Below are 26,775 nucleotides of genomic sequence, written 5' to 3'. Positions count from 1 at the left end.
ATATTTTTGGGGGTTACATATAATTTTCTTTATTTTTGAATTAACATCAGTACTGATGTTTTGGTTAGGATGTCCAATTGACATCCGACTCCAAAATTATTGGAATGTTATGTATACATGTTTGTTTGTTTATTTTATTTATTGCTATTCTTTATACTGTATATATATTCCTGGTTTGGCCACGTGTGACCCTCAGGGTGGGCTTATTATACTCTGTACCTAGATCTCTCCACAGCTCCTTTCTGCCCCCACTGTACACAGCAACAACAAAGATTACTAGGAGGCAGAAATCCTCCATTACCCCAAACTGCAGCCTCATCCCCCCTGTCCTGTCTGACTGTGATGTATCAGTGTAACGCTGCTGTCACTCCTGCATCCACTGAGGCCCCTGATCATGTGACCCCTGACTCCTCCCCTCCTGTGACCTCATCACAGCTCCTGTGCGCACAGAGCAGCCATATATGTGGTGGCGGCTCTGCAGGTGGAGGTATGTGGAGACCCCATTACTGGGCGCAGGGGGCATTAACCCCTTCAGCACCGAGACTCCTTTGGGGTCTTGTGTTGCCCCTTTATAAGAATCATAAGGTTTCTGTTCTGTTTCCTGTAATAGATACATACGACCCAACTATGGAGACAGGAAGGGAGGAAACGTATTGTTCTCATAGTACAGGACCCCCACAGTGTAATGCCCCCATTATGCCCCTTATGCAGGATGTATGATGCCCCCCACACAGTGTAATGCCCCCATTATGCCCCTTATGCAGGATGTATGATGTCCCTACACAGTGTAATGCCCCCATTATGCCCCTTATGCAGGATGTATGATGCCCCCCACAGTGTAATGCCCCCATTATGCCACTTATACTGTATGTATGATGCCCCCACACAGTGTAATGCCCCCATTATGCCCCTTATGCAGGATGTATGATGCCCCACAGTGTAATGCTCCCATTATGCCCCTTATGCAGGATGTATGATGCCCCCACACAGTGTAATGCTCCCATTATGCCCCTTATGCAGTATGTATGATGCCCCACACAGTGTAATGCCCCCATTATGCCACTTATACTGTATGTATGATGCCCCCACACAGTGTAATGCCCCCATTATGCCCCTTATGCAGGATGTATAATGCCCCCACACAGTGTAATGCCCCCATTATGCCCCTTATACAGTATGTATGATGCCCCCCACACAGTGTAATGCCCCCATTATGCCCCTTATGCATGATGTATGATGCCCCCCCCACAGTGTAATGCCCCCATTATGCCCCTTATGCAGTATGTATGATGCCCCCCACACAGTGTAATGCCCCCATTATGCCCCTTATGCAGGATGTATGATGCCCCCCACAGTGTAATGCCCCCATTATGCCCCTTATGCAGGATGTATGATGCCCCCCACACAGTGTAATGCCCCCATTATGCCCCTTATGCAGGATGTATGATGCCCCCCACACAGTGTAATGCCCCCATTATGCCCCTTATGCAGGATGTATGATGCCCCCACAGTGTAATGCCCCCATTATGCCCCTTATGCAGGATGTATGATGCCCCCACAGTGTAATGCCCCCATTATGCCCCTTACGCAGTATGTATGATGCCCCCACACAGTGTAATGCCCCCATTATGCCCCTTATGCAGGATGTATGATGCCCCCCACACAGTGTAATGCCCCCATTATGCCCCTTATGCAGGATGTATGATGCCCCCCACAGTGTAATGCCCCCATTATGCCCCTTATGCAGGATGTATGATGCCCCCACAGTGTAATGCCCCCATTATGCCCCTTATGCAGTATGTATGATGCCCCCCACACAGTGTAATGCCCCCATTATGCCCCTTATGCAGGATGTATGATGCCCCCCACACAGTGTAATGCCCCCATTATGCCCCTTATGCAGGATGTATGATGCCCCCACAGTGTAATGCCCCCATTATGCCCCTTATGCAGGATGTATGATGCCCCCACAGTGTAATGCCCCCATTATGCCCCTTATGCAGTATGTATGATGCCCCCACACAGTGTAATGCCCCCATTATGCCCCTTATGCAGGATGTATGATGCCCCCCACACAGTGTAATGCCCCCATTATGCCCCTTATGCAGTATGTATGATGCCCCACACAGTGTAATGCCCCCATTATGCCCCTTATGCAGGATGTATGATGCCCCCCACACAGTGTAATGCCCCCATTATGCCCCTTATGCAGGATGTATGATGCTCCCACAGTGTAATGCCCCCATTATGCCCCTTATGCAGGATGTATGATGCCCCACACAGTGTAATGCCCCCATTATGCCCCTTATGCAGGATGTATGATGCTCCCACAGTGTAATGCCCCTTATGCAGTATGTATGATGCCCCACACAGTGTAATGCCCCCATTATGCCCCTTATGCAGGATGTATGATGCTCCCACAGTGTAATGCCCCCATTATGCCCCTTATGCCGGATGTATGATGCCCCCACACAGTGTAATGCCCCCATTATGCCCCTTATGCAGGATGTATGATGCCCCCACACAGTGTAATGCCCCCATTATGCCCCTTATGCAGGATGTATGATCCCCCCACACAGTGTAATGCCCCCATTATGCCCCTTATGCAGGATGTATGATGCCCCCACACAGTGTAATGCCCCCATTATGCCCCTTATGCAGGATGTATGATGCCCCACACAGTGTAATGCCCCCATTATGCCCCTTATGCAGGATGTATGATGCCCCCACACAGTGTAATGCCCCCATTATGCCCCTTATGCAGGATGTATGATGCCCCCACACAGTGTAATGCCCACATTATGCCCCTTATGCAGGATGTATGATGCCCCCACACAGTGTAATGCCCCCATTATGCCCCTTATGCAGGATGTATGATGCCCCCACACAGTGTAATGCCCCCATTATGCCCCTTATGCAGGATGTATGATGCCCCCACACAGTGTAATGCCCCCATTATGCCCCTTATGCAGTATGTATGATGCCCCCATTATGCCCCTTATGCAGGATGTATGATGCCCCCACACAGTGTAATGCCCCCATTATTTCCCTTATGCAGGATGTATGATCCCCCCACACAGTGTAATGCCCCCATGATGCCCCTTATGCAGGATGTGTAATGCCCCCATTATGCCCCTTATGCAGGATGTATGATGCCCCCACAGTGTAATGCCCCCATTATGCCCCTTATGCAGGATGTATGATGCCCCCACACAGTGTAATGCCCCCATTATGTCCCTTATGCAGGATGTATGATCCCCCCCACACAGTGTAATGCCCCCATTATGCCCCTTATGCAGGATGTATGATGCCCCCACACAGTGTAATGCCCCCATTATGCCCCTTATGCAGGATGTATGATGCCCCCCACACAGTGTAATGCCCCCATTATGTCCCTTATGCAGGATGTATGATCCCCCCACACAGTGTAATTCCCCCATTATGCCCCTTATGCAGTATGTATGATGCCCCCCACACAGTGTAATGCCCCCATTATGCCCCTTATGCAGGATGTATGATGCCCCATACAGTGTAATGCCCCCATTATTCCCCTTATGCAGGATGAATGATGCCCCCCCACAGTGTAATGCCCCCATTATGCCCCTTATGCAGGATGTATGATGCACCCACACAGTGTAATGCCTCCATTATGCCCCTTATGCAGGATGAATGATGCCCCCACACAGTGTAATGCCCCCATTATGCCCCTTATGCAGGATGTATGATGCCCCCACACAGTGTAATGCCCACATTATGCCCCTTATGCAGGATGTATGATGCCCCCACACAGTGTAATGCCCCCATTATGCCCCTTATGCAGGATGTATGATGCCCCCACACAGTGTAATGCCCCCATTATGCCCCTTATGCAGGATGTATGATGCCCCCACACAGTGTAATGCCCCCATTATGCCCCTTATGCAGTATGTATGATGCCCCCATTATGCCCCTTATGCAGGATGTATGATGCCCCCACACAGTGTAATGCCCCCATTATTTCCCTTATGCAGGATGTATGATCCCCCCACACAGTGTAATGCCCCCATGATGCCCCTTATGCAGGATGTATGATGCCCCCACACAGTGTAATGCCCCCATTATGCCCCTTATGCAGGATGTATGATGCCCCCCACACAGTGTAATGCCCCCATTATGTCCCTTATGCAGGATGTATGATCCCCCCACACAGTGTAATTCCCCCATTATGCCCCTTATGCAGTATGTATGATGCCCCCCACACAGTGTAATGCCCCCATTATGCCCCTTATGCAGGATGTATGATGCCCCATACAGTGTAATGCCCCCATTATTCCCCTTATGCAGGATGAATGATGCCCCCACACAGTGTAATGCCCCCATTATGCCACTTATGCAGGATGTATGATGCACCCACACAGTGTAATGCCTCCATTATGCCCCTTATGCAGGATGAATGATGCCCCCCCACAGTGTAATGCCCCCATTATGCCCCTTATGCAGGATGTATGATGCACCCACACAGTGTAATGCCCCCATTATGCCCCTTATGCAGGATGTATGATCCCCCCACACAGTGTAATGCCCCCATGATGCCCCTTATGCAGGATGTATGATGCCCCCACACAGTGTAATGCCCCCATTATGCCCCTTATGCAGGATGTATGATGCCCCCACAGTGTAATGCCCCCATTATGCCCCTTATGCAGGATGTATGATGCCCCCACACAGTGTAATGCCCCCATTATGTCCCTTATGCAGGATGTATGATCCCCCCACACAGTGTAATGCCCCCATTATGCCCCTTATGCAGGATGTATGATGCCCCCACACAGTGTAATGCCCCCATTATGCCCCTTATGCAGGATGTATGATGCCCCCCACACAGTGTAATGCCCCCATTATGTCCCTTATGCAGGATGTATGATCCCCCCCACACAGTGTAATTCCCCCATTATGCCCCTTATGCAGTATGTATGATGCCCCCACACAGTGTAATGCCCCCATTATGCCCCTTATGCAGGATGTATGATGCCCCCCACACAGTGTAATGCCCCCATTATTCCCCTTATGCAGGATGAATGATGCCCCCCCACAGTGTAATGCCCCCATTATGCCCCTTATGCAGGATGTATGATGCACCCACACAGTGTAATGTCTCCATTATGCCCCTTATGCAGGATGAATGATGCCCCCACACAGCGTAATGCCCCCATTATGCCCCTTATGCAGGATGTATGATGCACCCACACAGTGTAATGCCTCCATTATGCCCCTTATGCAGGATGAATGATGCCCCCCCACAGTGTAATGCCCCCATTATGCCCCTTATGCAGGATGTATGATGCCTCCACACAGTGTAATGCCCCCATTATGCCCCTTATGCAGGATGTATGATGCCCCACACAGTGTAATGCCCCCATTATGCCCCTTATGCAGGATGTATGATGCCTCCACACAGTGTAATGCCCCCATTATGCCCCTTATGCAGGATGTATGATGCCCCCCACACAGTGTAATGCCCCCATTATGCCCCTTATGCAGGATGTATGATGCACCCACACAGTGTAATGCCTCCATTATGCCCCTTATGCAGGATGAATGATGCCCCCCCACAGTGTAATGCCCCCATTATGCCCCTTATGCAGGATGTATGATGCCTCCACACAGTGTAATGCCCCCATTATGCCCCTTATGCAGGATGTATGATGCCCCACACAGTGTAATGCCCCCATTATGCCCCTTATGCAGGATGTATGATGCCTCCACACAGTGTAATGCCCCCATCATGCCCCTTATGCAGGATGTATGATGCACCCACACAGTGTAATGCCCCCATTATGCCCCTTATGCAGTGTGTATGATGCCCCCACACAGTGTAATGCCCCCATTATGCCCCTTATGCAGTATGTATGATGCCCCCACACAGTGTAATGCCCCCATTATGCCCCTTATGCAGTATGTATGATGCCCCCACACAGTATAATGCCCCCATTATGCCCCTTATGCAGGATGTATGATGCCCCCACACTGTGTAATGCCTCCATTATGCCCCTTATGCAGGATGTATGATGCCCCCACAGTGTAATGCCCCCATTATGCCCCTTATGCAGGATGTATGATGCCCCCACACAGTGTAATGCCCCCATTATGCCCCTTATGCAGTATGTATGATGCGCCCACACAGTGTAATGCCCCCATTATGCCGCTTATACTGTATGTATGATGCCCCCCACAGTGTAATGCCCCCATTATGCCCCTTATGCAGGATGTATGATGCCCCCCACAGTGTAATGCCCCCATTATGCCCCTTATGCAGGATGTATGATGCCCCCACCACAGTGTAATGCCCCCATTATGCCGTTTACGTAACACTTGCAGAGGCATATCTAGGTGTTTAGTTCCGGGGGGCACAGTATCTTAGTGGGCCCTTACTGGTAACCCTGATTCCAGCTATGCTGGCGCAGCCTTAGGCCACAGCCCCACTATCAGTATTCGGTCAGTATTTTTTCTCAGGAGTGGGAGCTCCGACTCCTGAGAAAAAATACTGACCGAATACTGATAGTGGGGCCGTGGCCTATTAGTGGGTATAGGAGAACCTCAGCTGATGATCGCGCTGTAACTAAAAGAAAAATCTCCACAAAACCCAACACTATTCCCGCCATACAGTGACATCTAGTGGTAGATCCCAGTACTGCAGGACACACAGAAGGCACAGCACAGTTACAGATAATCACAGCTGATGTTCTTTCTGATGGAGTCGTTCACTTTTTCATCTTTCTCAGAGAGACATTGTGACTTCTCCCGCCAGGACTCGTCTGCGGAGATTACAGCACAGACACATATGACTCCTCACCCCCCGTCCCCATCTATTCCCAACCTGCACAATCTCCGCATCCTGACGATACCCCAATGCTGAGCCGCGGCTGCCGTATGTGTCCCTATCACTGCTGTGGTATAAAAGCAGAGATCCTCTCACTGCCCCACATACTAATGCCACCACTGTGCCCCTTATATAGTAAAATGTCTCTTTGTTCCTTCACAGTAGCCTCCACACTTTTTAATGATTCCTACAGTAGCTCCCACACTGCATAAAGCCCCCCACAGTAACTCCCACACTGTGTATAGGACCCCATACTGTGTGATGGTCCCCCAGTAACCTTCAAACTGTGTAATGGCCCTCGCATTTGCTCCAACACTGTATTATGGCCCCCTCAATAGATCTGATGCTGTATAATGGCCCCTACATTAGCTCTCATGCTGTATAATGGCCCCCGCATTGGCGCCCCTTCATTAGCTCCCACACTGTCTAATGGCCCCCACATTAGCTCCCACGCTGTATAATGGCCCCCACATTAGCGCTCATGCTGTATAATGGCCCCCACATAAGCTCTCATGCTGTATAATGGCCCCCACATTAGCTCTCATGCTGTATAATGGCCCCCGCATTGGCTCCCACGCTGTATAATGGCCCCCGCATTGGCTCCCACGCTGTATAATGGCACCCGCGCTGTATAATGGCCCCCGCATTAGCTCCCACGCTGTATAATGGCCCTCACATTAGCGCTCATGCTGTATAATGGCCCCCACATTAGCTCCCACGCTGTATAATGGCCCCCATATTAGCGCTCATGCTGTATAATGGCCCCCACATTAGCTCTCATGCTGTATAATGGCCCCCGCATTGGCTCCTACTCTGTATAATGGCCCCCGCATTGGCTCCCACGCTGTATAATGGCCCCCGCATTGGCTCCCACGCTGTATAATGGCCCCAGCATTAGCTCTCATGCTGTATAATGGCCCCCGCATTGGCTCCCACGCTGTATAATGGCCCCCGCATTGGCTCCCACGCTGTATAATGGCCCCCGCATTGGCTCCCACGCTGTATAATGGCCCCAGCATTAGCTCTCATGCTGTATAATGGCCCCCGCATTGGCTCCCACGCTGTATAATGGCCCCCGCATTGGCTCCCACGCTGTATAATGGCCCCCACATTAGCTCTCATGCTGTATAATGGCCCCCGCATTTGCTCCCACGCTGTATAATGGCCCCGGCATTGGCTCCCACGCTGTATAATGGCCCCGGCATTGGCTCCCAAGCTGTATAATGGCCCCCACATTAGCGCTCATGCTGTATAATGGCCCCCACATTAGCGCTCATGCTGTATAATGGCCCCCACATTAGCTCCCACGCTGTATAATGGCCCCCATATTAGCGCTCATGCTGTATAATGGCCCCCACATTAGCTCTCATGCTGTATAATGGCCCCCGCATTGGCTCCTACTCTGTATAATGGCACCCGCATTGGCTCCCACGCTGTATAATGGCCCCCACATTAGCGCTCATGCTGTATAATGGCCCCCGCATTTGCTCCCACGCTGTATAATGGCCCCGGCATTGGCTCCCACGCTGTATAATGGCCCCGGCATTGGCTCCCAAGCTGTATAATGGCCCCCACATTAGCGCTCATGCTGTATAATGGCCCCCGCATTGGCTCCCACGCTGTATAATGGCACCCGCATTGGCTCTCACGCTGTATAATGGCCCCCACATTAGCTCTCACGCTGTATAATGGCCCCCGAATTGGCTCCCACGCTGTATAATGGCCCCCGCATTGGCTCCCACGCTGTATAATGGCCCCCGCATTGGCTCCCACGCTGTATAATGGCCCCAGCATTAGCTCTCATGCTGTATAATGGCCCCCGCATTGGCTCCCACGCTGTATAATGGCCCCCGCATTGGCTCCCACGCTGTATAATGGCCCCCGCATTGGCTCCCACGCTGTATAATGGCCCCAGCATTAGCTCTCATGCTGTATAATGGCCCCCGCATTGGCTCCCACGCTGTATAATGGCCCCCGCATTGGCTCCCACGCTGTATAATGGCCCCCACATTAGCTCTCATGCTGTATAATGGCCCCCGCATTTGCTCCCACGCTGTATAATGGCCCCGGCATTGGCTCCCACGCTGTATAATGGCCCCGGCATTGGCTCCCAAGCTGTATAATGGCCCCCACATTAGCGCTCATGCTGTATAATGGCCCCCGCATTGGCTCCCACGCTGTATAATGGCACCCGCATTGGCTCCCACGCTGTATAATGGCCCCCGCATTGGCTCCCACGCTGTATAATGGCCCCCGCATTGGCTCCCACGCTGTATAATGGCCCCAGCATTGGCTCCCACGCTGTATAATGGCCCCAGCATTAGCTCTCATGCTGTATAATGGCCCCCGCATTTGCTCCCACGCTGTATAATGGCCCCGGCATTGGCTCCCACGCTGTATAATGGCCCCGGCATTGGCTCCCAAGCTGTATAATGGCCCCCACATTAGCGCTCATGCTGTATAATGGCCCCCGCATTGGCTCCCACGCTGTATAATGGCACCCGCATTGGCTCCCACGCTGTATAATGGCCCCCGCATTGGCTCCCACGCTGTATAATGGCCCCCGCATTGGCTCCCACGCTGTATAATGGCCCCAGCATTGGCTCCCACGCTGTATAATGGCCCCAGCATTAGCTCTCATGCTGTATAATGGCCCCCGCATTTGCTCCCACGCTGTATAATGGCCCCCGCATTGGCTCCCACGCTGTATAATGGCCCCGGCATTGGCTCCCACGCTGTATAATGGCCCCAGCATTAGCTCTCATGCTGTATAATGGCCCCCGCATTGGCTCCCACGCTGTATAATGGCACCCGCATTGGCTCCCACGCTGTATAATGGCCCCCGCATTGGCTCCCAAGCTGTATAATGGCCCCCACATTAGCGCTCATGCTGTATAATGGCCCCCGCATTGGCTCCCACGCTGTATAATGGCCCCCGCATTGGCTCCCACGCTGTATAATGGCCCCCACATTAGCGCTCATGCTGTATAATGGCCCCCGCATTTGCTCCCACGCTGTATAATGGCCCCGGCATTGGCTCCCACGCTGTATAATGGCCCCGGCATTGGCTCCCAAGCTGTATAATGGCCCCCACATTAGCGCTCATGCTGTATAATGGCCCCCGCATTGGCTCCCACGCTGTATAATGGCACCCGCATTGGCTCCCACGCTGTATAATGGCACCCGCATTGGCTCCCACGCTGTATAATGGCCCCCGCATTGGCTCCCACGCTGTATAATGGCCCCCGCATTGGCTCCCACGCTGTATAATGGCCCCAGCATTGGCTCCCACGCTGTATAATGGCCCCAGCATTAGCTCTCATGCTGTATAATGGCCCCCGCATTTGCTCCCACGCTGTATAATGGCCCCCGCATTGGCTCCCACGCTGTATAATGGCCCCGGCATTGGCTCCCACGCTGTATAATGGCCCCAGCATTAGCTCTCATGCTGTATAATGGCCCCCGCATTGGCTCCCACGCTGTATAATGGCACCCGCATTGGCTCCCACGCTGTATAATGGCCCCCGCATTGGCTCCCACGCTGTATAATGGCCCCCGCATTAGCTCCCACACTGTATAATGGCCCCCGCATTAGCTCTCACACTGTATAATGGCCCCCGCATTAGCTCCCACACTGTATAATGGCCCCCGCATTAGCTCTCACACTGTATAATGGCCCCTGCATTAGCTCTCACACTGTATAATGGCCCCTGCATTAGCTCCCATAGGTTATGGTCTCTGTCTGTCCCGTTCTGTGGGCTGCTACTTACACAGCCCTGATATATGACAAAGAGCTAAATAGAAGATAATAGAAACAGCTAGTAGGTGCGCCCCTTGGAACGTCTTCTCTGCTTTTGCCTTCTCTCCTTTTGGGGTCTTGTCTATACTGAGTGTATGTTCAGGGGCCTGCACCTATATTTGATTATCTATATGCACATACTCTGGCTGTTTCTATGTAGCTCTTTATCATATACAGGTGCATCTCACTAAATTAGAATATCATCAAAAAGTTAATTTATTTCAGTTCTTCAATACAAAAAGTGAAACTCTTATATTATATAGAGTCATTACACACAGAGGGATCTATTATATAGAGTCATTACACACAGAGGGATCTATTATATAGAGTCATTACACACAGAGGGATCTATTATATAGAGTCATTACACGCAGAGGGATCTATTATATAGAGTCATTACACGCAGAGGGATCTATTATATAGAGTCATTACACGCAGAGGGATCTATTATATAGAGTCATTACACGCAGAGGGATCTATTATATAGAGTCATTACACGCAGAGGGATCTATTATATAGAGTCATTACACGCAGAGGGATCTATTATATAGAGTCATTGCACGCAGAGGGATCTATTATGGTCTCCTGTTGTCTTTTAAGCTAGTGATTGATTGTTAATGAGTTAAATCTGTGCAGATCTAAGCAGATACGTCCCTATATATTGAGACTTAGTTAAGGGGCAGCATTTATGCGGGGGCATTTATGCATATAGCATTTATGCATACTTTATCGAAGTGCCATAATTTAGCAAAGTGCCCTGGCAGTTAGAAAATGGCAGTTGGACAGGGCAGGAGACAGGTAAGACATGCAAGACAATTAAACAAACTTGCTTACAGGTCATCTTTTTGGCAAACAGTATTCACCATTTGTATCTGTGCCATTTATTTTCTGGTTGCTACAATCATCCACATTCACCGTTCTCCCACAAATGCGGCACACTTCATCCATATTAATCCCTCACTCCTCTCTTCTCCTATGTACAGTTGTCATGCTCTCTTCACAATGTTATACCACGCAGATCCATTCATTCCCACCATACAACGCAGGAAACGCTCTCACAAATCACTCAATCATCTGCTCACTCTCTGTATCTTCCTTCTATTAGTCGCAGGTGATATTTCTCCCAACCCAGGACCCTCCAGTAATAATAACACTAACTCTTTCCCTGTTGCATTCAGAAACCCTGCTAATCTCATTAATATTCCCTGCATATCTTCTGTCTCATTCAACTGTGCCCTTTGGAATGCACGCTCAGCTTGTAATAAACTCTCTTACATCCATGACTTTTTCCTCTCTAATTCCCTCAACCTTCTGGCTCTCACTGAAACCTGGATCCAGCAGTCGGACACCACCGCCGCTGCAGCTCTCTCCTATGGTGGCCTACATTTCTCTCATACCCCGCGACCTGACAACAGATCAGGTGGAGGTGTTGGTCTGCTTCTTTCAACAAAATGTACTTTTCAGGTTATCCCCCCTGTACCCTCCCTTATCTTCCCGTCCTTTGAGGCCCACACAGTCAGACTCTACCGGCCCTTCTCCCTGCGAGTGGCGGTTGTCTATCGCCCCCCAGGTCCCCCCCGTCAATTCCTGGATCACTTTGCTGCCTGGCTTACAAATTTTCTATCCTGCGACATCCCCACGATAATCATGGGAGACTTTAACATCCCAATTGGCGATCCTCTTTCCCCATCTGCCACGCATCTTTTATCATTAACCTCCTCCTTCGGCCTTTCACAGCTTGCTAATTCTCCTACACATGAGGACGGGAACACATTGGACCTGATCTTCTCCCGGCTTTGCTCAGTACATGACTTTACTAACTCTCCCCTTCCACTCTCTGACCATAATCTTCTTTCATTCTCTGTCAAGAACTGTGACTCTACTCAAGACACTCCCACCGTCCACACTTATAGAAATTTACGCGCCATTAACACCCAGAAATTTATAAAAAGGTTGCAATCATCATTGGCCCCAATCTCCTCCCTCTCATGTCCCGACTCTGCATTGAAGCATTATAACAAAATAATGCTATGCGCCCTGGATGAAGCCGCACCTCCTACACAAAGAACAATTCGGCATAGACGGCGACAACCCTGGCACACGCCTCAAACACGTCTTCTCCAGAGGTACTCCAGGTGCGCTGAACGGCTGTGGAGAAAATCAAATCTGCCCGAAGATTTCCTCCACTATAAATTTATGCTGAAAACATATAACTCTGCCCTTCACCTCTCCAAACAAACCTACTTTAACAACCTCATCATCTCACTTTCCAATAATCCTAAACGACTCTTTGACACGTTTCATTCTCTCCTCAATCAAACAGCACAGGCCCCGACCACCGACCTCAGCGCTGACGATCTGGCTAACTATTTCAAAGAAAAAATTGACCATATCCGACAGGAAATTTTCTCCCAATCCCCAAATGTTATGCATGCTCCCCCCCGCCACATTGTATCTTGCTCATTTTCTGACTTCGAACCAGTCACGGAAGATGAAGTGATCAGGCTCCTTGCATCTTCTCGCCCTACCACCTGCACCAGCGACCCTATTCCCTCACATCTCCTTCAGTCCCTTGCTCCAGCTGTCACCTCTCACCTAACTAAAATTTTCAACCTTTCCCTCTCATCTGGTATCTTTCCCTCTTCTTTTAAACACGCCAGCATACAACCATTACTTAAAAAACCATCCCTCGACCAGAACTGCACGGCCAACTACAGACCTGTTTCCAATCTTCCCTTTATCTCTAAACTCCTGGAACGCCTGGTCCACTCCCGTCTAATCCGCTATCTCTCAGACAACTCTCTTCTTGACCCTTTACAATCTGGTTTCCGCTCTTTACATTCTACTGAAACTGCCCTCACTAAAGTCTCTAATGATCTACTAACAGCTAAATCTAATGGTCACTACTCCCTGCTGATTCTCCTGGATCTCTCTGCAGCATTCGACACTGTGGATCATCAGCTCCTCCTCACTATGCTCCGCACTATTGGCCTCAAGGACACGGTTCTCTCCTGGTTCTCCTCTTATCTCTCTGACCGCTCCTTCTCTGTGTCTTTTGCCGGCTCCTCCTCCTCCCTACTTCCTCTTACTGTCGGGGTTCCTCAAGGATCAGTCCTAGGCCCCCTTCTTTTCTCCTTATACACCGCTCCTATTGGACAAACAATCAGTAGATTCGGTTTTCAGTACCATCTCTATGCTGATGACACCCAATTATACACCTCTGCTCCGGACATCACCCCTGCATTACTACAAAAGACCAGTGATTGTCTTTCTGCTGTGTCTAACATTATGTCCTCCCTCTACCTAAAACTGAATCTGTCAAAAACTGAACTACTCGTCTTTCCTCCCTCCATTAATCTACCTGTGCCCGATATTGCCATCTCCGTTTGTGGCTCAACCATTACTCCCCAGCTACAAGCCCGCTGTCTTGGGGTCATTTTTGATTCAGATCTTTCTTTCACTCCTCACATCAAATCACTCGCTCGTTCATGTCATCTACACCTCAAAAACATCTCAAGAATCAGGACTTTTCTCACCTTTGACTCGGCAAAAACTCTTACTGTCGCTCTTATTCATTCTCGTCTTGACTATTGCAACGCTCTACTAATCGGTCTCCCTCTTACTAAACTCTCCCCTCTCCAATCCGTCCTGAACGCAGCAGCCAGGATCATATTCCTCGCCAACCGCTACTCAGATGCCTCTTCCCTGTGCCAGTCATTGCATTGGTTGCCCATCCAATATAGAGTTCGTTTTAAACTTATCACGCTTACCCACAAAGCGCTCCATGCTTCAGTACCCCCCTACATCTCCTCCCTTGTCTCAGTCTACCACCCTACACGTGCCCTCCGTTCTGCAAATGACTTGAAACTAAAATCCTCCATAATCCGAACTTCCCACTCCCGTCTCCAAGATTTCTCGCGTGCTGCGCCAATTCTCTGGAATGCACTACCCAGGACAGTTCGATTAATTCCCAATACCCACAGTTTCAAGCGAACCCTAAAAACACATTTCTTTAGACTGGCGTATCACCTAAACACACTCTGTCCATCCCAGCTTTCCCCCATATTAAAATCTTCTTCAACTTCGGGTTCAAACCAACCATGCACATAAAAGCCTCTGTCAGGACTGCACACATACTGGCTGGCGACCAGTCCATGTATTATTATTTATCCTATTCAGTATATCAAGGCTGCATTATACAATATATGTACTTTTTACCTTTTGTGTCTCCCCCACTTCCTCATAGACTGTAAGCTCGCGAGCAGGGCCCTCACTCCGTTCGATATGAGATATGCTTATTCTGTATTGTCTGTATAAGTCCCCCCTAAAATTTGTAAAGTGCTGCGGAATATGTTGGCGCTATAAAAATAAACTATTATTATTATTATTATCTATTATATAGAGTCATTACACGCAGAGGGATCTATTATATAGAGTCATTACACGCAGAGGGATCTATTACATAGAGTCATTACACGCAGAGGGATCTATTACATAGAGTCATTACACGCAGAGGGATCTATTACATAGAGTCATTACACGCAGAGGGATCTATTATATAGAATCATTACACGCAGAGGGATCTATTACATAGTCATTACACGCAGAGGGATCTATTACATAGTCATTACACGCAGAGGGATCTATTACATAGTCATTACACGCAGAGGGATCTATTACATAGTCATTACACGCAGAGGGATCTATTATATAGAGTCATTACACAGAGGGATCTATTATATAGAGTCATTACACGCAGAGGGATCTATTTCAAGTGTTTATTTCTGTTAATGTTGATGATTATGGCTTACAGCCAATGAAAACACAAAAGTCATTATCTCAGTAAATTAAAATAATTAACAAAAAACACCTGCAAAGGCTTGCAAAGCATTTAAAAAGGTCCCTTAGTCTGTTTCAGTAGGATCCACAATCATGGGGAAGACTGCTGACTTGACAGATGTCCAGAAGGCAGTCATTGACACACTCCGGAAGGTCCCAAAGTTTCAATTTTCCTTTGGAAATCAAGGTCCCAGAGTCTGGAGGAAGAGTGGAGAGGCCACAATCCAAGCTGCTTGAGGTCTAGTGTGAAGTTTCCACTATCAGTGATGGTTTGGGGAGCCATGTCATCTGCTGGTGTAGGTCCACTGTGTTTTATCAACACCAAAGTCAGCGCAGCCGTCTACCAGGAAATTTTACAGCACTTCATGCTTCCCTCTGCCGACAAGCTTTTTGGAGATGGAAATGTCATTCTCCAGCAGGACTTGGCCCCTGTCCACACTGACAAAAGTACCAATACCTGGTTTACACACAACAGTATCACTCTGCTTGATTGGCAGCAAACTCGCCTGACCATAACCCCATAGGGAATCTATTATAGAGAATCTATGGGGTATTGTCAAGAGGAAGATGAGACCCCAGACCCCACAATACAGATGAGCTGAAGGCTGCTATCAAAGCCACCTGGGCTTCCATAACACCTCAGCAGTGCCACAGGCTGATCACCTCCATGCCACATTGCCGCATTGATGCAGTAATTGATGCAAAAGGAGCCCTGACCAAGTATTGAGGTATTTACTGAACAGACATTTCCGATTTTAAAATAATTTTTCAAGCTGTTGTTATAAAGTATTCTAATTTACTGAGATAATGACTTTTGTGTTTTCATTGGCTGTAAGCCATAATCATCAACATTAACAGAAATAAATACTTGAAATAGATCACTCTGTGTAATGACTGTATATAATAGATTCCTCTGTGTGTAATGACTCTATATAACAGATCCCTCTGCGTGTAATGACTGTATATAATAGATCTCTCTGTGTGTAATGACTCTATATAATAGATCGCTCTGCGTGTAATGACTCTATATAATAGATCCCTCTGTGTAATGACTCTATATAATAGATCCCTCTGTGTAATGACTCTATATAATAGATCTCTCTGTGTGTAATGACGCTATATAATAGATCCCTCTGCGTAATGACTCTATATAATAGATCCCTCTGCGTTTAATGACGCTATATAATAGATCCCTCTGCGTGTAATGACTCTATATAATAGATCCCTCTGCGTGTAATGACTCTATATAATAGATCCCTCTGCGTGTAATAACTCTATATAATAGATCCCTCTGCGTGTAATGACTCTATATAATAGATCCCTCTGCGTGTAATGACTCTATATAATAGATCCCTCTGTGTGTAATGACTCTATATAATAGATCCCTCTGTGTGTAATGACTCTATATAATAGATCCCTCTGTGTGTAATGACTCTATATAATAGATCCCTGTGTGTAATGACTCTGTATAATAGATCCCTCTGCGTGTAATGACTCTATATAATAGATCCCTCTGCGTGTAATGACTCTATATAATAGATCCCTCTGCGTGTAATGACTCTATATAATAGATCCCTCTGCGTGTAATGACTCTATATAATAGATCCCTCTGCGTGTAATGACTCTATATAATAGATCCCTCTGCGTGTAATGACTCTATATAATAGATCCCTCTGTGTGTAATGACTCTATATAATAGATCCCTCTGTGTGTAATGACTCTATATAATATAGGAGTTTCACTTTTTGCACTGAAGAACTGAAATAAATTAACTTTTTGATGATATTCTAATTTAGTGAGATGCACCTGTTTGTATATTGGGTGTGCCCCCTTTTTCCTACCTGTGTTGTCTTATTATTATCCTATGTTATTTTTTGTTCTACTTGTTATATATTCTAAATAAATCGGATGTTTTTAATATATTTTGGCTTGCATTTTTTCTAAATTTGGGTTGTTGTTGATATGATGAATATGAGCCTTACGATTGCGATTATAGGTATTTAATTTACAGTATTTATCTTTTTTACATCTACTTGTTACATCTTCTCATTCAGGTCCCTACAATATCGGATCCTCTCAGTGGAGATCTTCTATATAAGAGAATTTTTCTGATTTACCCATCAAGGATGGATATGGACGGAAAGAAGATGGCGGAGAGGATATTCCACCTCACCCTAGAGATCCTCTTCCGGCTTACTGGAGAGGTGAGAGATTCTGATGACGTCACATTACATCATTCTTATCTATGGGAATAACAGATGGACAGAACTGGAGAGGTGAGGACTCTGGAAATGTCTGGAGGGAGATTTATTAATGTGTCTCTCCATAACCAGGATTACACAGTAGTGAAGAAGACCTCTAGTGAGCGCTGTCAGGACCCTGTGTCTGAGGGATGGGGAAGACCCCTGAGCCCAATCACGGGGCCTCCACCTCACCCCCTGATACACGAGGACATCAATGACCAGAAGATCCTAGAACTCACCTACAAGATGATTGAGCTGCTGACTGGAGAGGTGACACTGCTGGGAATGCTGGGACATTATACAGTAACGCTATGGAGGGATCGGGGGGATGACGGTATCATTGTATGTGTCAGGTTCCTATAAGGTGTCGGGATATCGCCGTCTATTTCTCCATGGAGGAGTGGGAGTATTTAAAAGGACAGAAAGATCTGTACAAGGACGTCATGATGGAGGTTCCCCAGCCCCTCACATCACCAGGTAATGGACAGGACTAAATACACACGGCCTATAATTATCTGTATGTAAAGAATGAATTTTTTTTATTATTGATTTAGTTTGAATGGGGCGAAAGGGGGATGTTGGAGAGTGAAAATTGCAAATAGACCATTTTATTGCCCAACAGTTGGCTCATGGTAGGAGATTTTCTATTAGGCTGTGAACTGTCATTGTCTTGGAGAATAATTTAATGTTTTTACATAACTTGCCATTTCTACAATCACGTTAAGTTGAAATGTTCAAAAATATAAAATTCAAGGATATTTTATTCAAAATATAATATTTTCTTCTTGGCAGATGACTGTACCAGGAGATCAGAGGGACAGCTGACATCTGCAATTTTTAAATCAGATGATCTTGAGATCCCACAGGATACAACTGAAGTGAATGCCATTACTCCAGATATACCATCAATCCTTCACAGCAAAGATCCTTTGAAACAGGTCCTGTCTTTTCATTCATTACTGACTAATAAGGAAAATCAAAGTCCCAAAATAAGCATTAAAAAACGAACTGCTCCTAAAGCAAAAAAATTGTTTGGACGTGTTCCATCCCAAGGTCCGACTGTGTCCAAGATTCCACTATATTAACCCAGTGTGCCATCAGCGAGATGTACCGTCCCTGCCCAGAAGCACTTGTCCACGTGTCCGTGGTTAGGTGGACTTTCCCAGTAACTACATTGTTGTGGGACACATGCTTGCGTAATGCTTGGACGGCACATGGGGAGAAATAGTGGCTGCTGGGGACCGAGTACCGAGGAACGGCTGCCTTCATCAGGTTGCAGAAAGCTTCCGTCTCCACGAGCCTAAAGGGCAACATTTCGAGCGCAAGCCGTCGCAAAATGTGTGAATTTAGTAGTGTGGCCTGTGAGACGTTGGCTGCGTATTTGCGCTTGCTTTCCAAGGACTGGGGTAGGGACAACTGAACACTACGCTGGGACAAGGACGTGGACATGCTTGCTGATGGTGCTAGTTGAGAGTGTGCAACGACCGGTGTAAGGCAGGAGGCATCTTCGCATGCGCCATGGACAGGGGATTGGCTTGCACGCACAACAGCGGAAGAAGCAGTGATGCCACCCGCAGACACTGTTCCTGGACCCTTGGGTTCGGGCCACTTAGTCAGGTGCTTTGCTGCCATCTGCCTGATCATGCTGGTGGTGGTCAGGCTGCTAGTTTTGCTACCCCTGCTGATGCTGGCCTGGCAGGTGGTGCAAATGGCCTTTTTGGGGTTATCGGCCGAGTCTTTAAAAAACAACCAGACTCGGGAAGACCCAACAGTTATACTGGCAACATCCGTCTTGTTGATGTTACGGGGAACGGTTGCCCGCCTTCTGTCTGCGGCCACCACACTGTTTCTTCCTGCCTGTTGTGGTGCTACGCCTCCCTCCCCCGTGTGCTGCTGTCCTCTCTCTGTATGTTCCCTTGCCAGGTTGGGTCAGTTACTATATCATCCACCACCTCGTCTTCCAATTCCGCACCCTGGTCCTCCTGCTGACTTTCTGACAATTGTGTCTCATCATCGTCCACCTCTTGTGACAGTTTCCCACCGTCGCCTTCTTGTGACCATGGCTGCTCAAATATTTGGGCATTGTTACATGCGATCTCCTCTTGCCCCGTTTCAAGTGGACCGGGCGAGAGGCCCGAATCTATAAATGGAATAGTGAACATCTCTTCAGACTGTCCAAGTGTGGGATCAGTTGTCTCCAGGCACTCGGAATGGTGGGAGGAAGGAGGATCAGGGTGAGGAATATACGGTCCAGACTCACGGTCACTGAGACTTGACCGTGTGGAAGACAGGGTGGTGGTGGCTAAGTGACTGGAAGCATGGAATCTGCTATCCAACCAATAACCTTTTCACACTGTTCTTTGTTCGATAGTGCTGTTCTGCGGTCCTCTATTAATTGGGACAGGAAGGTCGAGCGAGAAGATGTGGGTGTTGTGGCACAATTTCAGCTAGCCCACGGCCTCGGCCTTGTCCTCGTCTTTGTCCTCGTCCTCTGCATGCACCATCGTCACCATCACGTCCACTTTCCCGTCCCTTGCCACGCGCCTTGCCCATTTTAAATGGAGGACAATATTTTCCACGTTCAGTACAAATGGCTGGATTTGAACCGCAGTGATATGTGATACGTGTGACGGAAAACCACAGTTTTAAATAGCTGGCCTGTAGGTAACCATTTTTAATTAGTTACCTACTGGAGAGAGTAAGGAGAGCATTATAGAAGATGACCCCGGGGGATGATGTTGAGGCGTTCCTGACTGTTTTTGAGAGGGTGGCGGAATGGGAGAGATTGCCACTGGAGCAGTGGGCGGAGGTTTTGGCGCCATATTTGACCGAGGAGCCGCAGAAGGCTTATTATGATCTGACTTTACAAGACGCAAAGGAATACGCCAAATTGAAAACCGAGATATTGGTGCGCTCAGGAGTGACTGTCTGTCAAAGCGCAAAGGGTCCACCACTGGGCGTATGCTGGCGACAAACCTCCACGCTCACAGATGTTTGACTTGCTACATCTAGTCCAGATGTGGTTGCAGCCACAGTCTTCCTCTCCTGCCCAGATGGTTGAGCGTGTGGTGATGAACAGGTTCATCCATTCCCTACCCAGGCCGGTGCAGACCTGGGTTGCCCAGGGCAACCCTCGGAACACCGACGACCTTGTGGGTCTGGTAGAGAGGTACCAAATGGTCGAAAAATCCCTCCCTGTTCTGGAGTGCCCAAAAGGGGGTGGGTTTACTACGGAAGGGGTTCAGAGCCACAACTGGGGGGCGCCCCACTTCCACTGAAGGTGCCGCAAGGACTGTTAAGGATGTAATCTGTTGGCCGTGTCACAATCCAGGACACGTAGCCGCCCAGTGTCATACATCTGTTGAGTCAATGGACTGCAGCCTAGGCAGACAAGGTTCATATTATGCTTACCCAGCCTGCAGTGTGGACTGTCAACCCAGCGAGGGGCTGCAGGCGTGTGCCATTTCTGTTAATGGGGTGATGGTCCTGGGGTTGTTGGACTATGGGAGTCTGGATCCCTACCAAATCTGTGGGCGTCTGCTGCATACATGGGGACGCCAAGAACTACCCGGTGGCCAGAGTGACAGTTGGAACAGACTGTGGCGCCCAATCCCACGAGGTCGGGGTGGTCAAGGACCTGATACATCCCGTCATATTGGAGCGTGATTTTCTCTTGTTCTGGGACTTGTGGGGGAAGGGATCGAGACTGAGTTACGTGGACAAAAGCCAGGACCCGAGAGAAATACCCCGGTCGACATCGGAAGTGGATGAGTTCCCACTGTGTCTCCTTGCCGGCGACGAGGACCAGACTGTGACCAAGGTGGCCGACCTCTCTGAATTGGAGGTGCCCGGAGAGAACTTTGGGTCAGCTCAAGTTCGGGAAGTGACCTTGAAAGGGGCGTGAAACAATTTTACTGTTTGTAATGGTGTTGCTCAAGTGCCGGGGGCGGACACCAGGTACCCACACTTTCCAGTTCAGGGGGAGCTTTTATACTGGGTGACTAACTAAATGGTGAAGAGGTAGTGGAACAGCTGTTAGTTCCAGGGTCATACCGTCGGAGGGTATTAGACATGGCCAACTCGCATATCCTGGCGGGACAGCAACAGTTGAGAAAACCCAGGAGAGAATAATGAGGAGGTTCTATTGGCCAGAATGTTACTGGGAAATCTTAAACTATTTGTAGGTCCTGCCCCACCTGCCAGATAACCGTGCCAACCTCCCTCTTCCGCAGTCCCTTAGTTCTACTACCTATGATAGAGGTCCCATTTGAGAGGATTGCCATGGACCTCGTGGGTCCCTTAGTTAAATTGGCCTAGGGCCACCAATATATCCTGGTGGTCATGGACTATGCGACCCGGTACCCCTAAGGAACTCATCCAGTAAAAGTATAGACCAAGAGCTGGTCCATATTTTTGCTCGGACAGGTCTGCCAAAAGAGATTTTGACAGACCTGCTCCGATTTCTACTTTTCTCCATCATATAAGTTCCTCAAGCCTCCACTGGCTTCTCTCCAGTTGAGCTCCTGTATGGACGGCATCCAGGAGGTCTCCTTGACATTGCCAAGGAAACCTGGGAGGCCGAGGTCACACCCCACCGGAGAATCATTGAACATGTAGTCCAGTTACAGGGGAGAATGGCGAAGATGATGCCCATCGGGAAGGAACATCTCCTTCAGGAGCAGGAAGCCCACGCGAGGGTCTTTAACTGGTCGGCAAGACTGAGACAGTTCCAGTCTCTGGATCGCGTTTTGGTTCTCATTCCCACCGTTGAAAGTAAGCTCCTGGCCAAGTGGCAAGGACCTTATGAGGTGGTGGAGAAACTCAGTGAAGTGAACTACAGAGTCCATCAGCCTGGCTGAAGAAAACCACACCAGGTGTACCATGTAAACCTGCTCAAGTCGTGGCGGCATTGGGAACCCGTTAGAACTCCTTGCCTGGGACCACTCCCGAAGGTCCGGTCGAAGATGTCACGATAGCGAAGACCCTTTTGCCAGCCCAGAAGCAAAGTGTCGAGAACTTCTCCAGCAGAATCGGGACCTGTTCTCTGACTTGCTGGGGTATACCCAGGTGGTAGAACATAATGTGTTAAATGAGCCGCATGTAATGGTGAACCTGAAGCCGTAAAGGATTCCTGAAGCACGCCAGGAGGTGATTTCGGCCAAGGTGAAGAGGATGTTAGACCTCGGAGTGATAGAGGAGTCAAAGTGGATGGTTGAGCCCCATCGTCCTTGTGCCAAAACCCAACGGAGAGTGGAGGTTTTGTGACGACTACCACCGGCTGAATGAGGTGTCCAAGTGTGATGCCCCACGTCGACGAGCTCATCGAGAGGCTGGGACCAGCGAGGTATATTACCACCCTCAACCAAACAAAGTGCTATTGGAAGATCCTTATGTCCCAGACGGCCAAGGAGAGGACAGCTTTCTCGACACCTCATGGGTGCTTTCAATACACTCGTATGCCGTTTGGACTACAGGGGGCCCCAGACACCTTCCAGAGGGCTATGGATCAGATCATAGCCCCACATAAGGAGTATGCCGCAGTCTACCTTGATGACACTGTAGTCTTTAGCCCAGACTGGGCTAGTCATTTACCTAAACTACAGGCCATTCTGGATGCTCTGAGGAAGGCGGGATTTACTAAAATCCGAGCAAATGTGCCATTGGAAAAGAGGAAGCCAAGTACTTGAGCTATGTCATCTAGAGAGGCGAAATAAACCCACAAGTCAATAAAGTGGAGGCAATCCAGACCTGTCAGCAACCGCTCTCCAAGAATCAAGTGAGATTGTTCCTGGGAATGGTGGGATATTACCGGCGGTTTATCCCAAGCTTTGCCATGATGGCCGCGCCACTTACATACCTCTTAAAAGGCACCAAATCAACCATGGTGAAGTGGACGGAGGAAACAGAGATCGCGTTTCAACAGTTGAAGCTAGCACTGTGTAAGCAGCCGGTCCTGGTCGCACCAGACTTTAAGAAAGAATTTGTGGCCCAGACAGACGCTTCAGAGGTTGGTCTAGGAGCCGTACTCTCTCAAGAGATAAATGGAGAAGAACATCCCATTCTCTATCTGAGCCAGAAGCTCTTGTCCTGCGAGAACAACTACGCAATAGTAGAAAAAGAGTGTTTAGCCATAAAATTGGCCTTAGATACACTGTGATATTACCTACTAGGCCAGAAGTTTAAATTAGTGTCAGACCATGCCCCTTTGAGATGGTTGAGGGAAAAGAGGGGTAAAAATGCTAGGGTAACTAGATGGTTCTTAGGTCTTCCAGACTTTAATTTTCATGTGGAGCATAGGCCTGGTAAGTTGCATGGGAACGATGATGCCCTGTCTAGAATTCCCTGTCTGGTGTCTGAAGGTGCCCAAACCCCCAGCTTTGGGCAGAGGGGGCGAACATGTGACACAGTCACTGGTGTTATATGCGAGGGGAGGTTGTCACTTCGGCTGCTAACCTGTGTGAACTGAAACCTGCAAACTTTCCTCCAGCATGTTATATGTTGGGGGTTAACTCCCCTAAAGGGTGTGGTTTTATGTGAATGGCAAAGAGGGTGAGAAGTCATTCACCCTACCTCCCCTCAGGGTGTTGCTGATCAAGCTTAAATGCTCAGTCACTATTTTTTTTTCTGTTGTTGAGTTTGGAGAGGCAAGGTCTCCAGACTGAAATGCCATAGCTCAGGAAGGAGCTAAAGGCTGGGCTACAACCTGTGTGGGCGAACCTGTCCTATCATTTATCTTTTGTTTTGTAGCTTTGCCAGTAAGGCTGTGTTTCTTTTGCTGGAGCTGTAGGGCTTTATGCCATACAATAAAGCCTGCAGAGAAAAATCTGTTCCCCAGTCTACTTCCGAAAGTGGCCGAGTGAATCGTCTTACCACAACTTATATCCATGTACTCTAGATTTGAGTTACTGCAAATTATGTCCTTTTCCTTGGCTAAAAATAATCCTCAAAATTTGTAAGAGGAGCATTTTTACTGCTCTGTATAATATGTAATATGACCTCTGCCAGGTTCTGTCCAATGGAACAGCGACACCAGCAGTTAGACCCTCAGCGAAAAGCAAATTATGCCTCTTTACAAAAAGAAAATCTGTCAAAAAAAAGTTTTTGCGCCAACTATGACCTGGACGACTAATCAGGCTGTATGGGCAACATGGTAAGCGAGTATCATGTTGTTTTTTAAAGGTTGCTCTAAAGACCTGAAATAAATTGTCGACAAAAGAGCGCAAGTATATGCCCGGCCACTAGAGGGCATTCCATATTATGACCCAGAGATATACCTGGGTCAGAGAGTCGATGTCCACATGAGCCATCCAGATCTCCCTGAAGGGAGAGATATCCCCCCAATCTGAAAAGGTGAAATGACCACAGGAGGCTGCCTGCGGGGTTCCCAGCAAGATGTGAAACCATGCGGTGTCCCCAAATGGCAGTGGTGACAGAAGGCACCTGGGTCTTCTGTCTAAATAAATATTTTATACACTGCCGATTTTGCAAGTTTTCCCACCTACAAAGAATTGAGAGGTCTGCAATTTTTAGCGTAGGTACACTTCAACTGTGAGACAGAATCTAAAAAAAAAAAATCCAGAAAATCACATTATGATTTTTACATAGTTAATTTGCATTTTATTGCATGCAATACGGATTTAATACAATAGAAAAACAGAACTTAATATTTGGCACAGAAACCTTTGTTTGCAATTAGAGGTCAGACGTTTCCTGTAGTTCTTGACCAAGTTTGCACACACTGCAGCAGGGATTTTGGCCCCCTCCTCCATACAGATCTTCTCCAGATCTTTCAGGTTTCGGGGCTGTCGCTTGGTAACATGAAGTTTCAGCTCCCTCCAAAGATTTTCTATTGGATTCAGGTCTGGAGACTGGCTAGAACACTCCAGGACCTTGAAATGCGTACAGAGCCACTTCTTAGTTTCCTTAGCTGTGTGCTTCGACTCATTGTCATGCTGGAAGACCCAGCCACGACCCGTCATCAATTCTCTTACTGAGGGAAGGAAGTTGTTGGCCAAAATCTCTCGATATATGATCCTGTCCACCCTCCCTTCTATATGGTGCCGTCGTCCTGTACCCTTTGCAGAAAAAGCACCCTAAAAGTATGATGTTTCTCTCACCCTGCTTCACAGTTGGGTTGGTGTTCTTGGAGTTGTAGTCATCCTTCAACTTCCTCCAAACACTGCGAGTGTAGTTTATACCAAAAAGTTCTATTTTGGTCTCATCTGACCACCTGACCTCCCATGCCTCCTCTGATTCATGCAGATGGTCATTGACAAACTTCAAACTGGCCTGGACATGTGCTGGCGTGAGCAGGAGGACCTTGCGTGCCCTGCAGGGTTTTAATCTATGATGACATAGTGTGTTACTAACAGTAATGTTTGTGGTCCCAGCTCTATTCAGGTCAATGACCAGGTCCTCCCATGTAGTTATGAGATGATTCCTGACCTTTCTCAAAATCGTCCTTACCCCATGAGGCGAGATCTTGCATGGAGCCCCAGACCGAGGAAGATTGACAGCCATCTTGTGTTTATTCCATTTTCTAATAATTGTGCCAACAGTTGTTGCCTTCTCACTAGGCTGTTTGCCTATTGTCCAGTAGACCACCCCAGCCTTGGGCAGGTCTACAATTTTGTCCCTTAGCTCTTTGGTCTTGACCATGTTGGAGAGGTTGGAGTGTGATTGATTGCTTATGTAGACATTTGTCTTTTATACAGGTAACGAGTTCAAACAGGTGCAATTAATACAGGTAATGAGTGCAGAGCAGGAGGGCTTCTTAACCACTTTACAGCCTGGGACATATTAGTATGCACCAGGCTGTCACCCCCTGTTCAGCGCGGGCTCCGGCGCTGAGCCCGCACTGAACTGGGCACATGTCAGCTGATTCTTACACCCGTGGCTGTTAACTAGTTAAATGCCGCTGTCAATCTCTGACAGCGGCATTTAACATTGCCTCGCCGGAAGCGCTTCACTTACCCCGCCCATCGGTGACCCCGTCACGTGATCGCGGGTCACCGATGCGTGGGCATGACAACCCT

The 26,775-nt window shown here is 48.3% G+C and overlaps 1 protein-coding gene across 1 annotated transcript in view; it reads left to right on the top strand.

Annotated features, from left to right (window-relative positions):
• The first annotated feature begins 426 nt into the window (after positions 1 to 426).
• The window catches only part of LOC141197708 (uncharacterized), a 37,194-nt gene continuing 10,845 nt past the window's right edge, over positions 427 to 26,775 (top strand). The window contains exons 1-5 of the mRNA XM_073662794.1: positions 427 to 487; positions 17,552 to 17,701; positions 17,831 to 18,010; positions 18,094 to 18,217; positions 18,533 to 18,678. Coding sequence (XP_073518895.1) covers positions 17,624 to 17,701; positions 17,831 to 18,010; positions 18,094 to 18,217; positions 18,533 to 18,678 — 528 coding nt within the window. The 5' untranslated portion in view covers positions 427 to 487; positions 17,552 to 17,623. The remainder of the gene's footprint in view (positions 488 to 17,551; positions 17,702 to 17,830; positions 18,011 to 18,093; positions 18,218 to 18,532; positions 18,679 to 26,775) is intronic.

Source organism: Phyllobates terribilis, unplaced genomic scaffold (assembly GCF_046119375.1).
Source record: "Phyllobates terribilis strain yellow unplaced genomic scaffold, ASM4611937v1 Scaffold_86__1_contigs__length_6382490, whole genome shotgun sequence".
Classification (NCBI taxonomy): domain Eukaryota; kingdom Metazoa; phylum Chordata; class Amphibia; order Anura; family Dendrobatidae; genus Phyllobates; species Phyllobates terribilis.
The sequence above is the reverse complement of the archived record's forward strand: the minus strand, read 5'-3'. Positions and strand labels throughout refer to the sequence as shown.